Raw genomic sequence first — 17,105 nt, 5'->3', positions numbered from 1 at the left:
ACTACCGTTCACATTCAAATTAACTGGCGGTGGATTAATTGTGAATGTTAAACACTGTGATTTATCATGTGATTTGTTTGAAATTCCTTCTGTATTACCAACCACCTTTCATGCAGATGCAAAATTCCCTTTAAAAAGGATGTTACCTCTTTATTACAATGAATCATACTTACTGACCAATGAAAATCAGCCGGCCGCAGTGCCCGAGCGGTTCTAGGCGCTACAGTCTGGAACCGCGCGACCGCAACGGTCGCAGGTTCGAATCCTGCCTCGGGCATGGGTGTGTGTGATGTCCTTAGTTTAATTAGGTTTAAGTAGTTCTAAGTCTAGGAGACTGACGACCACAGAAGATAAGTCCCATAGTGCTCAGAGCCATTTGAACCATTTGTGCAAATCATTCTCTGTCCAGCTTACTTGAGAATGACAATTTAATTGCGGATATCCATGAAAGTGTAATAAATACTAATAATGAGTTAAATTTCTTAGAAGTAGCAACTAAAATTACTTACATTGACACAGTGATGACGGGTTACCAGAAGAGCGAATGCATTGTCGCACCGTCTTTATTAATAAATGCTAAAACTAAGTTTTCTGTGTTCCACATTCTGCACTACCCGGAACTACCGCTCACGCATCCCATCCTAACAGGAAATGGATCCAATAACATTTTACTCGGCTGTCCAAAAGACCCCGTTAGAGTATTCTATATTTTTTTAATGGACGTAATCACTGAAATTCTCGAAAAACACACAATTTGTTTTCAATGCTGTTGGACTGGTGTGGTTGCCTGTTTCATTTGCCACAATACCAAGACAGTGCTTCCACTAAAATAATCAGTGAAACCTTCTCTTACAGTAAATCCTCTAATGTTTCGAAAGCCACTCCTAGCCACTCTTGTATTAAAGTTTACATTAACAGTTTTCCTGAGTTTGAAACAACATAAAACGCATTTTATCTTTCGAGGAAGGCATCTTGGTGCATATTTGAAGGCAAGGCCCGCTTATTACTAATAAGTTGCAACTTCTGGATTAACGGCTTTTCGTGTAACGAATGTTAGAAAACGTGATTCAGGAGCATACGTGTTATTCTTCTGCCTCGTGAGTGTCTACAATTTAAAATAGGATTTTGTTGATCACATAAATGTTATCTCTTGAGGAAGGTTTCATCATGTCCGTCGACAGCCTGAATGCTTCATCTCCTTGCAAGTACTTACTGTAACTAAACATTGTCACCACATGTCTTGGGACGGTGTAAAACAGCTTATATTTAACCAGCTTTCCCCAATTAAATTATTGAATGACGTCACTCTCATTTTTTATTACATTATGCACTACAGATCTCAGACTTCACCTACAAAAGCAAGTAAGATCATAGAGAAACGAAAACCTTTATAGCTGAAAAACAGAGGAAGACTTTTCCAAATTTTCTAAACACTGAACCACCCATCCGAAGACATCTCTCTATAAGAATGTATTGAAATCCTATAAGATTATCGTCAAGTACATCAGATAAGGACCAATTCATGTTAATTGTGATGGCACAGTTGATAAATCTTCTTCCTTGTCTTTCTCATGAAGATATGGCAACTGCAGTGAAATTATGTCGTCGACGTTGGACTATGACTTAGAAACTGTGTTTATGGCATAAAGGAAAAATTCAAACTATCTGTGCCAGGCACTTTTATTTTCTTCAGTGGTGCGTTTTGAAGGCTCACACCCTGATCTTCAGGTGAATCAGTGGATTGCGTTTGAATTTCTTTTCCTGGATATAGCCTGTTGTCAGTCTTAACATTCAATACGAAGATATTTCAATGGAAACACTGAGGGCCATTATAAAAATACATTTGTATAATTGAACAGCACACAAAAGTGACACAAAAGCAATATCAGTCTCTGGGCTAGTTATTTATTTTTTCTGCTACCAGTCACATTTATTTATTTTATGCTAAATTTAACGTAGTGCAACACGTTTCTAGCAAGTTTTGCTTATTGTCAGGCAGTACTAATTCCACGCACTCACGGTCCATAAACTTAGCCGGCATGGTCAAAATTAATTTCCTCTCTGGGCTCTTTTTGTTTCGTTATTCAGTGATAGAAGTGTGTATTTACGAGAGGGTACACTAAAGAAGCCGAACTGATGATGGGTAGGCGGTACATTGTAAAGACTGTCGTACAACATGGGGTTCTGCAACTTCGAGCTTATAATCTTTTGCCCTTGACCTTATCTGGTCAGTGGAAAATATTGCAACTCTGTCTGGATAACCAGCAGCTAGTAAATGCACAACTAAATCAATCCATTCTGGGTACCTGCTCTGAGTTGTGATTCACAATCTAACCTAACAAGAAAGATATCCTTTTGAAGGAATATAATAAAATCTGCAACAGTCAATAGCTGCCAGTTCATGAGGACATAACTGCTATCTGAATCAACAGACTCCATACCAGACATTCCCTACTCAGAACAACTAGCGACCTAGTGACCATAACTTCCATCTCCACAAAGTTTGGAAGCAAGAATGATAGAATAACACTCCACCACAACTTCACAGCTTTCTGTGAGCCAAGAATAGACCATTAGACCTTCGCCTGCCCTGTAGAACATGGAGCTCACTTAACAGAATATGGACTAACTACGGAAGGTACTGTGACTTATTACACAGAGAGGGGAAGATAATCACTTTGGAGTGCACCTGTGGCTTTCCAAGACAGACTGTCAGGCATATTGTTAAAGAGTGCTCTTGAAATTCGTGTCCTGGAAACTCTCGGATTTCAGTAGATTCGATTAAAAATTATGTAAATAATATGTTTGCAAATTTGTGACTTGTGTAATATTTTATTTGTATTTTTAAAGTGCTGTGTAACTTGCCATACAATTAATAATAATTCATCTAAACTAAAGAGAATTTGAAATGGCCAGTCTGTGCATTTCTGAGCATGAGGGACTATGGCTCAGACAAGGTCTTCACAGTAAAATAACTGAAACTTCCACTGCACATAAAAGAATTTTAATACTAATTAATGACTCAAAGCTGAACAGTTTAATAAGTAAACTGAATTCAGTGAAGTGGGATAAAATAATAACCAATGCTGATGAATTGACTAATGCATTTTTAGACCTATTAACTGAACGTTTTGTTCTGTAGGCTACATGAAAACATCTAGGCAAAGTCGCTGCACTAAACCAAAAAATCTATAAAATTGACACATCCCAAATATTAGTAGAATAAGAATCATGATGTTGCCATATCATGATAGGTCGAAGCATAATAATGCTGACTTGGAAAAGTATATGAAAGTGAAAAAGCTTTACATATCTGAAATCATGGCAGCACAGTGCAAAAGAAATAATACATATATACCAAACTCAATGAATAAATGCAAAGCTGCATTGGACATTATTAGAACAGAAATAGATTTTGAAGATAAAGTACAGCAGACAGTGATTTCACCTAACAATCTAATTTCACATTTTTGTCAGTCCTAACTCGGATGTGAGGATGTGAGTGAGTCACAGGCACTACTGCCAGAAATAAGCAGTAAACTGAGTAACAGCTTTTGCTGGATCATGTAACAGAGAAGGTGGTCAACAGATCAGTAGCTAAGGTCAGTAATTCTAGAGCAGAGGATTACTATGGTCTCTCAAATTACATTTATAAATATATCAGAAATCAAGTTTCAATGTCATAGACTAGAATAACCAATAAAATGTTAAAAACAGGTAATAACCCAGAATGTTTGAAATTACTGGTAGTCAAACCAGTTCATGAGAAAGGAGATAAAGCAAATTCAGATAACTGTTGACCTATGTCACTTGTACCTATAATATAAAAAATAGTAGACCACGGCATGCATAAACTGATGAGTCAATATTTTTAATCTAATGATAATGTTTAACTCCTCACGGGTTGTTTGAGGTGCAGCCTTTCTACAGCCAAAGCAGATCAAAGTATGGTTGGAAAAAATATGCAGTTGTTTTGAAAATAGAGAGATTATCTGTGCAACTCTGCTGGATCCCAGGAAAGCAATACTCTCATAAAAAACTCTGCCACTGCAGAGTGAGAGAGAATGCTCTATACTTACAGCAGTCTTATTTGGACAGTAGAAATCAGTTAGTTAAGATAAATAATGAAAAGTCCAGTTGTAAAAGATGGATATCAGGCATTTTTCTTACACCTTCCCTTTTCATTCTTTATACTGTTTAACCATAGTTGGACCATATCCAGATGACACAAAACCTATCATATGTGATACCAACCTTGAAAATGTGCAACACAGCATAGCAGTAGCGATGGAGAGATGTACCGCTTGGTTCGAGACAAATGTACTGCAGAAATGATAGTAAAACTGAGGTCGTTGTATGTAGTCAGACTGCTAGCACTGCATACAGACCTAAAGCTCAGCTGGAATATCAACACAAGAAAATTATATAGCAGACTAACATGTGTCATCCGCCTGCTGTTCAAGCTGAGGAGCAGTGTTAGTGTAGAACTTCTATTATACCCATATTTTTCATTCTTCCGCAACCACCTAAGTTTGGGTTTCCATTATGGGGCAATTCTCTATGCTCTAAATTAGTGTTTAAATGGCGAAAGAAAGCTATGAGGTGCATTTTGGAAATTTGACCACGTGAATAATATAGAGACTATTGGAAACAATTAACTTTTTTTTGACAGTATCTAGCCTTTATATCTAAAACTACGGTATTTTTGTTACAGAAAACCTATGTATGTTTTACTTAAGGACGACAATTCACGACCGTACAACAAAAAGTGGAATACAATTAATGTGACATATGCAAGACTGGCGAAGACCTATAATAGCTACAAATATCTTGGTCTTGTCCACTTTAACAAATTATCTGAAAATGCCTATACAGTACCAATGAATAAATTTGAAACTGATTTTATATTACGGATGAAATATAAAAGATTTTACTCTGCTCAGGAGTTACTTGAGTGTGTAACAAATGACCTACATTTGTTATGAGAATAAGCAATAAATAAACACCAGAAGTTATTATATATCGATAAACGCCAGGTTGTGTAACTATGTTATTTCTGTTTCAAGTGCTTATTGTAATTTATCTGTGTAATTGGAAGGGTCATTCAGAAAATAATGCACCACATTTTTTTTCTCAGTCAACAACAACTATACGAATGCAAAATGATAGGTAATCATTATCTGAAGTTTCCGGAGAGGGCACGCCAATTTTCCGTTTCCTCCAACAGATAGCGCAGCTGCAACAGTGTTTCAAAATGGCACCAGTAAGCGATGTACGTTGCAAGCAGCATGGGTCATTGACTTTTTGACTGGGGAGAAAGTAACTGTTGGAAACAGTCACAAACGTTTGTGTGCAGTTTATGAAGAATCTGCAGTTGGCAGAAATATTGGTTGAAGCGTAGCATAGACGGTGGGGGCCATCAGCAGACGGTTCTGCGGAGCTCCCTGCAGGCTGATGTGCTCATTCGGGTGGTCGGCGCATAACGATCTGGCAGTTGGCGCTGAAGCTGTAAATCGGCAAAGGAAATGTGGATGCGATCATCCGTGCTCTCGATCAGTCAAAAGTGTGTGCACTATGGGTTGGGTTGGGTTGTTTGGGGAAGGAGACCAGACAGCGAGGCCATCGGTCTCATCGGATTAGGGAAGGATGGGGAAAGAAGTCGGTCGTGCCCTTTCAGAGGAACCATCCCGGCATTTGCCTGGAGTGATTTAGGGAAATCACGGAAAACCTAAATCAGGATGTGCACTATGGTTCTGCCCTGCCTTCAATGAAACACAAAACTTTCAGAAAAAACATTTCTTCCGAGTTGCTGCTACGTTTTGAAGCTGAGGGGAAAGCCTTCTATTCCGGAATGTGATGGGTGATGAAACGTTGGTTCACTATTTTGAATCACGGAAAACCTAAATCAGGATGTGCACTATGGTTCTGCCCTGCCTTCAATGAAACACAAAACTTTCAGAAAAAACATTTCTTCCGAGTTGCTGCTACGTTTTGAAGCTGAGGGGAAAGCCTTCTATTCCGGAATGTGATGGATGATGAAACGTTGGTTCACTATTTTGAACCCGAAACAAAATGAGAATTGACGCAGTGATATCATCATCACTCTCCACAGAAAAAAATTCTAAGCAACTGCTTCTGCTGGTAAGATCACAGCCACTGTGTTTAGGGGCTGTGAGGGTGTCACACTGTGTCATTGATGTGATGCAGCGAGGCAGCACCATTAATTCTGAAGCATATGTGAACACATTAACCGAACTCAAGAAGCACTTCCAGCGACAACCCGGGTGATTGATTCAACACGATAACACTCGGCCTCACTAAACAGGGTTGGACAGTGTTATCCCATCCACCTACAGCCCTGATCTAGTTCCATCACACTTCCACTGTTTTGGGCCATTATGGCGAGGTTCCCATTCAAAATAGTTGAAAATACGATTTTTCGTTGCATTTTTTGAAAGGCATATGTATCTAGCATGTTGGGAGGATAAGGTTTTTTTAAATCCGTGCGTTACAAAAGTCTCTACAGCCCATTGTTGAAGAATTCTCGCGGCCGCCGTGGTATACTCTCAGCCCATGACGCGCGTCCACAAAGTAATGCGTGCAGACATATTCGCCGAAAAAGTTGACGTACAACGTGCGCAGGCTGCCGAACGCAGTATATCCAGCTCAACCACATCGGCTTTTCTCTCCAAGAAGAACGAGGGAATTGCTCTCCAGAAACAATTCGAGTTAGAGGAAAGGTTGATATACCGCAGGCAAAACGTAAGTAATGAAAACACTTTTTTTGGTCATATTTTCGTCACAAATGGTAAAAACATAATTTCTGGTCCACCACATTGGTTTAGCTATTCCGAATTTTAAAAATGTAACGTCAGATTTGTGTTCAGCGACATCAAAAATATGTAATAATATGTAGTTTTTATGCAAATTCAACGAATAATACATATAAAAGTTTTTCCTAAACTTTAAACAGGTTTTTCTCGAGAAACGATTGTTCGAAACTCCGTACAGCATAAAGTAAAAACGGTTCAGTCTATTAACTTCTACCTTCGACCACCGAGAAGTACATACTTTCTTGGAGCTTATAATGCATGAAATTTGTTAATATTAACTATTCTTTGTAAATCCATAAAGAGTGAAAAAAAATCGAATCAAAGTTGGAGTTAGCACCATATCGTTAAATTTTAGTTTATTTCATTATGGTTAGGTATAATCTCCCATACATTTAATGTAGTATTGACTTATGTTATCCATTTTGATTTCAGATAACTCCTGACGGCTACACTGCACACAGTCTGCGTCCTTCAAACTCGCAGGCCCTCGATCAAACCGTAATTATGAGCGACATTTTGTTTTTTAATTGAAAATCTAAAAGAAAGTTCAAAGTATGATCAATTGTAAGTCCCAAACAGATCCTTTGTATATCTTTTCATTCTCTCAAAAAGAAATTGCAACCTTTGCCTATTTTTTGGTCACTTGAATTAGAACCTGGCCTTAAAGTATGTCATTCGTGTAAGACATTCTGAGGATGACGAAGAGGTGTTGCGCACAGTGAACAAGCGGTTTCTTGACCAGAACAAGTAGTGGTACCAACAGGGCATACACGCACTTCTGTCGCGCTGGAGGAGGGCCATAGAACAGGAAGGAAATTTCAAGGAAGTACAGGGCGAGTAGAAGAAACGTAACTCTTTCTTGTTTGTGCGTTTCATTGTGTTCAATAAAGAACTGCTGAAGAATATAAAATTTGCTGCATTACTTTCTGAGTGGCCCTTATATTTATTGTCTTTGTCATTCACTTAACTATGTGGTGCATTTATCTTGTAATTGCTCCATTATGTAATTATTTATTATTACTGTAATTAACTTAGTGTATCTATTTTGCATGAGTTTTCTGTTCTTGGTGACATTTGACCAGGTTTTTTTTTATTATTATTTCATTTAACTTTGGTGACACAGATTCCATGTAAAGATGCTCCAGGTGAGCAAAGCGTTTGTATTTGTATTTTTTTTTCTGTAGTACTGCTTTCTGCCACTGAGAGTGTACAGAGTTATCCTTCCAGAGAGAGCTTATGTACAACATGCAGGCTCTTCACCATTCCTGATTCCGTGAGCCAAGCACCGCCGCTGATTAGGTTCCATTCGGCTTGAATCACTTTTTTAGTGACATGTTATGTGCGCTTGTCATTTTTCTAGAGGCTGATCCTAGTGTCCAGCGCACGATTGTGGATCTGCCTGGATTGATTTTGAACTCATTTAGTCGAACTTCGACGGAAGACGTAGGGATGAAAAGGGTGGCTGCCAGATTCGTGCTGAAGAAAAGCAACATTGCGTGGAATCGTGCTGCGCTTTAAAACGAGATTTCCGAAATGACAGAGACTTTTTTGCACAGCCATCTCAGGTGGAGAATCACAGTGCTACGGTTACGACGCTGAAACGAAGCAAGAATCTAATCAGTGGAGGACAATTTCGTCTCGTCCCAATACAGCTCCTCGAGTGATGGCGAACGTCAAAGAAGAGTTTGTTGCACTGAGTCAGGTAGTTAACCGGGCTTTCTAATTGGATGTTTTTGAAAAGATTGCATAATAGTTTTCAGCGGAAGAGGCACCATTTACGGGAGTCGGGCGTCTGGTTTCACCGTGTCGATAACATAGTCCATCAGTTTTTGACCAAAAGTGCCACGACCCACGGGCCCCATATCTCGCGTGTCCAACTGAGCTTGGCGCTTGTGACCTTTTTTTATTTCCACGAAAGCGACACGAAACGAGAGCGTTTTACTGACGGTGCTGAAGTGAAGAAAAAAACGACACAGAAAGCCGTCGGGCACCACAGAAGACGAATTTAAAAAATGTTTCAGTGGAGAGTAGGTACTCCGAGGGGTGCTAAAGGCTTTTTCTAATTGAATAAATAAATCTTCAAAAATAAGTTCGGTTTGCTGTGGGTACCCCCACGCAAAACGACTGTAGTGATGTTCGCGAGAAAACTCGTGAAAGAAGACACAGGAAGCGCAACTCCGATCGTGTGTCACGGATCACATTGGAATATCTGTTCCTCTCGTCGCATCGGAATGCGGAGATTATTGTGTGGAACGCTTGTAAACACTGATATTCGAATGCGTCGCTAGGTGGTTATATCCGACAGCGAGGGGTAGTGGCGTCGAGTTAGTTGTGACGGTGCTTCGGAGTAGGAGTGCGTCGGGATTGGCGGGGAGCTGCGTGACGTCAGTGGGCGAGCAGCAGACGCAGCAGGGCGGCGAACAGCGCGCTGCAGACGCCGGCCGCCCCCAGCCGCTGCGTCAGGACGGAGGCGGCGCCCCACCACTCGGCGTCGGAGGCGGCGCCGGCGGCAGTGGTGGTGGCGACCAGCGCGTCGCTGCCTCCGCCGGTCGCGTCGCCTTCTACGTCGCCGCCGCCAGTGCCGGCAGCCTCCACGTCGGCCTCGGGGGCGGAGGAGGCGGCGTCGGCCGCCGGTGCCTCCGCCGGCTGGGGCACACCACACGATATGAGCTTCAGCTGCAGGTCAGGCTGAAACACGCGCGCTTCCGCAGGAGACTCGCCACGCTTGCTGATGGGGCCATTAGATGCATTAGATGAGCCACCTTGGTACAACAACCGAGTTAGAAAAGTGCTACGGAAGCAAAGGGAACTTCACAGCAAACATAAACATAGCCACATAGCCAAAGCCTTGCAGACAAACAAAAATTACAAGAAGCGAAATGTAGTGTGGGGAGGGCTATGCGAGAGGCGTTCAATGAATTCGGAAGTAAAGTTCTATGTACTGACTTGGCAGCAAATACTAAGAAATTCTGGTCTTATGTCAAAGCGGTAGGTGGATCAAAACAAAGTGTCCAGACACTCTGTGGCCAAAATGGTACTGAAAGAGAGGATGACAGACTAAAGACCGAAGTACTAAATGTCTTTTTCCAATGCTGTTTCACAGAGGAAGACTGCACTGTAGTTCCTTCTCTAGATTGTCGCACAGATGACAAAATGGTGGATATCGAAATAGATGACAGAGGCACAGAAAAACAATTAAAATCGCTGAAAAGAGAAAAGGCCGCTGGACCTGATGGGATACCAGTTAGATTTTACACAGAGTACGCGAAGGAACTTGCCCCCCTTCTTGCAGCGGTGTACCGTAGGTCTCTAGAAGAGCGTAGTGTTCCAAAAGATTGGAAAAAGGCACATGTCATCCCCGTTTTCAAGAAGGGACGTCGAACAGATGCGCAGGACTATAGACCTATATCTCTAACGTCTATCAGTTGCAGAATTTTGGAACACGTATTATGTTCGAGTATAGTGACTTTTCTGGAGACTAGAAATATACTCTGTAGGAATCAGCATGGGTTTCGAAAAAGACGATCGTGTGAAACCCAGCTCGCGCTATTCGTCCACGAGACTCAGAGGGCCATAGACACGGGTTCCCAAGTAGATGCCGTGTTTCTTGACTTCCGCAAGGCGTTTCATACAGTTCCCCACAGTCGTTTAATGAACAAAGTAAGAGCATATGGACTATCAGACCAATTGTGTGATTGGATTGAAGAGTTACTAGATAACAGAACGCAGCATGTCATTCTCAGTGGAGAGAAGTCTTCCGAAGTAAGAGTGATTTCAGGTGTGCGGCAGGTGAGTGTCGTAGGACCGTTGCTATTCACAATATATATAAATGACCTTGTGGATAAGATTGGAAGTTCACTTAGGCTTTTTGCAGATGATGCTGTAGTATATCGAGAGGTTGTAACAATGGAAAATTGTACTGAAATGCAGGAGGATCTGCAACGAATTGACGCATGGTGCAGGGAATGTAAATTGAATCTCAATGTAGACAAGTGTAATGTGCTGCGAATACATAGAAAGAAAGATCCTTTATCATTTAGCTACAATATAGCAGGTCAGCAACTGGAAGCAGTTAATTCCATAAATTATCTGGGAGTAGGCATTAGGAGTGATTTAAAGTAGAATGACCATATAAAACTAATCGTCGGTAAAGCAGATGCCAGACAGACTCATTGGAAGAATCCTAACGAAATGCAGTCCGAAAACAAAGGAAGTAGGTTACAGTACACTTGTTCGCCCTCTGCTTGAATACTGCTCACCCGTGTGGGATCCGTACGAGATACGGTTGATAGAAGAGGTAGAGAAGCTCCAACGGAGATCAGCGCGCTTTGTTACAGGATCATTTAGTAATCGCGAAAGCGTTACGGAGATGACAGATAAACTCCAGTGGAAGACTCTGCAAGAGAGCCGCTCAGTAGCTCGGTACGGGCTTTTGTTGAAGTTTCGAGAACATACCTTCACCGAGGAGTCAAGCAGTATATTCCTCCCTCCTACGTATACCTCGCGAAGAGACCGTGAGGATAAAATCAGAGAGATTGGAGCCCACACAGAGGCGTACAGACAATCTTTCTTTCCACGAACAATACGAGACTGGAATAGAAGGGAGAACCGATAGAGGTACTCAAGGTACCATCCGCCACACACTGTCAGGTGGCTTGCGGAGTATGGATGTAGATGTAGAGTAGATCTCCAGCATAAAGTGTCCATTCTGAAACCGTCTGACTAATGAGAACAAACTTCACAATGCACAGAGAGACGGCGTCGACAAAAAAAGACATTTTGTTTGTATGCGTCGGTACACATTACACGATAATGTAAGTTTAAGCAAACGAAGTAACAACACGATCTGCAGAACAATTTTTATCCGTAATGGTTATTGTTGGAGTTCTGATTTACGTTAATATAATAAGAAAGAAAGAACACCAGCAAAAAGTCACGAACGTGGTTCTTATTTAAAGTACGGTGCAGTTCGAGCCCTGAAGGCCCATTTCAGACGTGTGATGTGGCAGTGCCCGCTGGTCCTACTTATCATTTTATTTATCGTCTATGCTCTGTTAACAACTGTATAGTGCAAGGCAGAGGGTCCGTCCCATTGTAACAGTTATTAGGGTTTTTTCTTGTTCCATTCACATACGGAACGTGGGGAGAATGATTGTTTAAATGCCTCTGTGTATGTTGTAATTAATGTAATCCTGTCCTCACGATCCCTATGGGAGCGACAGGTAGCGGGTTGTAGTATATTCCTTCAGTCATCATGTAAAGCCGGTTCTCGAAAGCTTGTAAGTAGGCTTTCTCTGGATACGTTACATCTATCTTCAAGAGCCTACCAGTTAGGTTCCTTCAGGATCTTTGTGAAAGTCTCCCACGGATCAAACAAAGGTGTGACCATTCGTACAGCCCTTCTGTGTATACGTTCAATATCTCCCATTAGTCCTATCTGGTACAGGTCCCATACATTTGAGCAATATTTTATGATGAATCGCGAGAGTGGTTAGTAAGCAGTCTCCTTTCTAGATTAATTGTATTTACCCAGTATTCTACCAATAAACCCAAGTCTACCACCTGATTTATCTCTGACAGTGCCTAAGGACTAACTCCATTTATTTCACTAAAAAGTGATACACCCAGCGATTTGTACGAGTCAACCTATTGTCCTGTGACTCACCGACATTGTACTCGTTGGATAGTAGGTTTTTTTATTTTTGTGACGTGCAAAATTTTATTTTTTTGAAGATGTAAAGCATGTTCCGAATCTTGCACCACTTTGAAATTATCGTGATACGGCTGGATATGCACCTTCTTTCAGAAAGTGCTTCATTACAGACAGCTGTACCATCTTATATCCTGCATAGTCTATCCCCTCCCCGTTCCTCATTTACTATTCCTTCTCTTCCTCTAATTACCTTACGCACCACTGCCTCGTGGTTAGTCTCAGGGGGGAATGAAGGCAAAGAGAGAAAACCTCTGGAGTCGGATCCCAAAGGCGGCTGGAAGGCATACCACGTCGCCTCCCAGCAGCTCCTGCAACCGAAGCGGCACCAGACGTACCTGCTTGCCTCTCCTCTGGACAGTACCATTTAGGTCGAAAGGGAGACCCACATGTCTTTATCGCTCAGGTATGTAGCGTCCTGAAGAGGACACTTTAAGAGGCAGTTACCGGTTGTAAGCTCCACCTGACTGGCGTAAGACACGAGCACTACGGGCCACTTCCGACGGTGGGAGAGACTGTTGCCCATTACTGGACAGCTACTGCCCTCGTCGAGCTGGGCAGCCCCCAGTCAGTAAGTGGCTGTCCCGCCACTATACGCCTGCTTCGTGAGGTGTGGAAGCTTAGGAGTAATCTTCGACAAGCGGGTTGACCCACAAAAAACAAAAAGGAAATAATGAAAGAATCACCATTTCGCACTGCCACCTGGAATGTTAGGATCGTGTGTCCAAGATACAATGATACAATGACGATACCCGAAAGGTTGATTTCATTCGCGAGACTGCTGTAATTGACAGATAGCTCCATCGCTCGAATTTGGACATTGCTGGACTGCGGGAGATGCGCCTTCCAGACAAGGGCTGCGTCACAGAAGCTAACCACAGATTGTTCTGGCAGGGGACGTCTCAAGACGAGCCAATGCTTCACGGCGTGGGATTCGCAGTTAAAAGCATCCTCCTGAACTGTCCTGTAATGCCTTCTGGTGGAACAGAGCGGATTCTCACTGTACAGCAGTGCTCTTCAAGGGCACTGTCAACATCTTGAATCTGTATGCTTCCACTTTACCGTCGAGCACGGAAGACAAGTAGCTGTTTTATGATTTTCTCTGTGCGGCTGGTCCCGGCGGAGGTTCGAGTCTTCCCTCGGGCACGGGTGTGTGTGTTTGTCCTTAGGATAATTTAGGTTAAGTAGTGTGTAAGCTTAGGGAGTGATGACCTTAGCAGTTAAGTCCTAGGCGGTTCTGTCCAGTTAAAGCTGCTGACAGGAGACGCCCTGAGCCCTCTGCTGCAACTGCTAGCGAATTCACGCCATTGATTTTTTTAGCCAATAGTGTGCGCGGGATATCGATCACGTGTGTGGACGCCGGAGCGTCCTGCGGAGCAGAACACACTTGCTTCTCTCTCTTGTAATCCAGACGTCGAGCACAACCGACGTCTTTTTTGAAGGCAGAGCCTCCGGCTCTGCCTTTCGCGACCGGCCACCAACGTAAGTTAACATGAACCACTTCCCCTTCCGTTGTCCATTTTAATTAATTATTCGACCTCCTAGACTGGCCTAAACCTTCTAACTTCGACCCTAGGCGCGCTCTTTGCATTCCGCATATTGAAATGTATCTTCTTTATTGTACCTAATTTCCTGTTTTGTCATTTAACGGCAGCCCTGGATGCCCATTATCAAATCCTGACCGCTTGACCTGCTGCACACTGCCGCCACGAGGCATATTTAACAGCCTTCTTTCCCCTTCCTGGCGAAGCTATACATTAACATCGGTTGCAGAAGTCCCTCGTAAACTTACCCTAACTTTACAGGTACTAGCAACATTTGGAAGACATGCAGCCAGTGATTGAGGCTAAATGGAAGCCCTTGCTTGCTTACAAAAGGAACCCAAATGCAAGATCTCGGGATGACTTGTGAGAAGCGAACATCCAGAAGATCTGCAAATAACTACTCACTGAATTCATGAACAGGTATACAGAAAACGGGCGATTGAGGGGATACTAAGGCAATGTATGATGGAATTAGGGAAGCAATTTGTCCATTTGCCAGAAAAACAGCTCCTCTGAAGTCAAAGAGAGGTGGAATCAGTGATGGAAATGGAAATGAGCGTTTGGCGTCATTGGACGGGAGGTCCCTTATGAGGCAGGTCTGGCCGCCTTGGTGCAGGTCTTATTACATTCGACGCCACATTGGGCGACCTGCGCGCCGGATGGGGATGAAATGATGATGAAGACAACACAACACCCAGTCCCTGAGCGGAGAAAATCCCCGACCCAGCCGGGAATCGAACCCGGGCCCATAGGACGGCAATCTGTCACGCTGACCTCTCAGCTATTGGGGCAGGCAGGCATCACTGATGAAGCCAAGCAAGTGGAACACTGGGTTGAACACTACCTCGAGTTGTCTGCGGCTGAGAAAGAAGTTAGCAGGGATGCACTTGACGCCATCAAGTATATGCCAGTTATGGAAAAAGTAAATGCAATGCCTACTGTGGAAGAAAGTAGAGCAATAGATTCATTTGCTAACGGAAAGGCTCCAGGAATCCCTCCAGAGGTTATTATGTATAACAATTCTGTACTTCTCAAACACCTACACTCATTTCTCGCGACCAACTGGAAGAGTGTTATATCCCACTGAGTATGCGGAATTCTAAGATTGTTAGCATGTATTAACAGAAAGGGAATAGAAGCGATTGCAACTATTATCAAGGCATTTCACTGCTCAATGTAGATGGGAAGGCATATGCAAGAGTCATCCCAATGTGATTACAAGTCACAGCTCCAAGAATCTACCCGGAATCTCAACGAGGGTTCAGACCCAGTCGATCAACCGTGGACGTCATCTTCTCTCTACGACACGAGCAGCAGAGGCCTCTGTACATCGCTTTTATTGACCTTCATAAGGCTCTCCAAGTTGCTGCAGGAGATGCAGCTCTGCTAGCAAACACAGAAGATGAGCTGCAGAAGCTAATTAACAAATTAACAAATTTGGTCTTACAATCAGCCCCCAAAAGACTAAGATCATGGCACAGGGCACCACCAAACCGCCATCCATCAGCACTAACAGCAGTTTTCTCCAGGTAGTTGATGACTTTACCTGCTAGGGATCTACAATTTGTAGCAACCTGTCTTTAGACACTTAGATTACTAGCAAAATCGCAAAAGCATATTTGGCATGTCCAGATTGAAAAACAGTGCGTGGAACAATGGACTGCTTACAATAAAAACTAAATTGCACGTATGCAACGCTTGTGTTATCAGCACTCTTCTCTACATCTGTGAGTCATGGACAGCTCTTGCTAAGGATCCTTCAGATATCTTGAAGAGACAGAATAACCAACACCAAAGTCTTACAGCTCACAAGTACAACCAGCGTTTGTGCACTCCTGAGCCACCGACGTCTAAGTTGGCTGGAATATGTCAGGCGCGTGCACGAATATCGAGAAAACTGCTGTACAGAGAACTTCAGGAGGATGTGAGGCCAGTAGTAAGACCGCTCTTTCGCTTCAAGGATGCCTGCAAGAGAGACCTGACCATGGCCAGTACCAATCCGAGTCGCCTGGACTGTACCGTTGATGACCGTGTCAAGTGGCGACTAAAAGTACAAAATGGGGTCAAGCTTGCAGCTAACGAAGACACACAAGAATAAATCAGGGAGAGGACAAGGCGGAAAAGGGGAGCGGCTTCTGTTCCAAGTCCCTCACTTTTCACGAGCTCGAACTGCAGCAGGGACCCCTTAGCCACAGCAGATGTTGCTAGCACTGAACCAAGTACGCAATATCATCCCCCTTCGAGGACAGATAGATTCTAATAAAAAATAAGACTTGAAGCACAGGTAATTTATGTTCTAGAACGCACAGAAAATAACTTAGGCCCTAACTGTGCAGATGGAGTGGCGAGGTGACGGTGGGGGAGCGGACAGCACAGTAGTGGTGGGGGCTCGTTTCTGAACGACAACGTGTAGTAGGGGAGGAGCAGATCAACAGCTGAAGCCTGTACACACACATGCACCAGGCCATTCGATAATTAATGTTACACTTTTTCTCTCGCCCAATTTCAGTTGAAAAAAAAAGTGGAATTTGTTGCTGGACAGCTTGGAGTATTCTCTCTTCGGTATCTATAGCTTCCTAAAGTTCCGATAGGTGGTGGGGCCACAAGTATCCTTCACAATGGCGTCTGCAATGGGGATACATTCCAAAAAGAGCTGCCATTGAGTTTCTTTTGGCGGAAAAACCAGAGCACCGCAGACGTTCATAGGCGGTTGCAGAAAGTCTACAGAGGCCTGGCGGTTAACGAGAGCACGGTGAGGCGTTCGGCGAGGGGTCTGTCAACAACGCAATAAGGACATTCAAATCTGTCCAGTCTCCTTCATGCTGGCCAGGCAAACATAGCTATGACTCCTGCAATGTTGGAACGTGTGGACGCTCTCATTCGAGGTGATCGACACATCACAATCCAAGACCTCCATGCTGATGCAAGGCCTCACACAAGTTTGCGCACCCGAGAGGAGCTCAGTAAACTTTATTAGACCATTCTTCCTCACCCACTAAAGCCCAGATCTTACACATT

General features: G+C 43.1%; 1 protein-coding gene across 2 annotated transcripts in view; it reads right to left on the bottom strand.

Moving 5' to 3' along the window:
- Positions 1-1,662: 1,662 nt before the first annotated feature.
- LOC124615700 (neuronal acetylcholine receptor subunit alpha-4-like) overlaps positions 1,663-17,105 on the bottom strand; it is a 187,584-nt gene continuing 172,141 nt past the window's right edge. For both annotated transcript variants that reach the window (XM_047143739.1, XM_047143738.1), the window contains 2 exons: positions 5,901-9,479; positions 1,663-5,728 (listed from right to left, as the gene is read on the bottom strand). In XM_047143739.1, the coding sequence (XP_046999695.1) occupies positions 9,118-9,479 (362 nt within the window). In that variant the 3' untranslated portion in view covers positions 1,663-5,728; positions 5,901-9,117. The remainder of the gene's footprint in view (positions 5,729-5,900; positions 9,480-17,105) is intronic.

The sequence above is a fragment of the Schistocerca americana genome, chromosome 5 (assembly GCF_021461395.2).
Source record: "Schistocerca americana isolate TAMUIC-IGC-003095 chromosome 5, iqSchAmer2.1, whole genome shotgun sequence".
Classification (NCBI taxonomy): Eukaryota; Metazoa; Arthropoda; class Insecta; order Orthoptera; family Acrididae; genus Schistocerca; species Schistocerca americana.
Note: the sequence above shows the minus strand (reverse complement) of the source record. Positions and strands in the feature narration are given on the sequence as shown.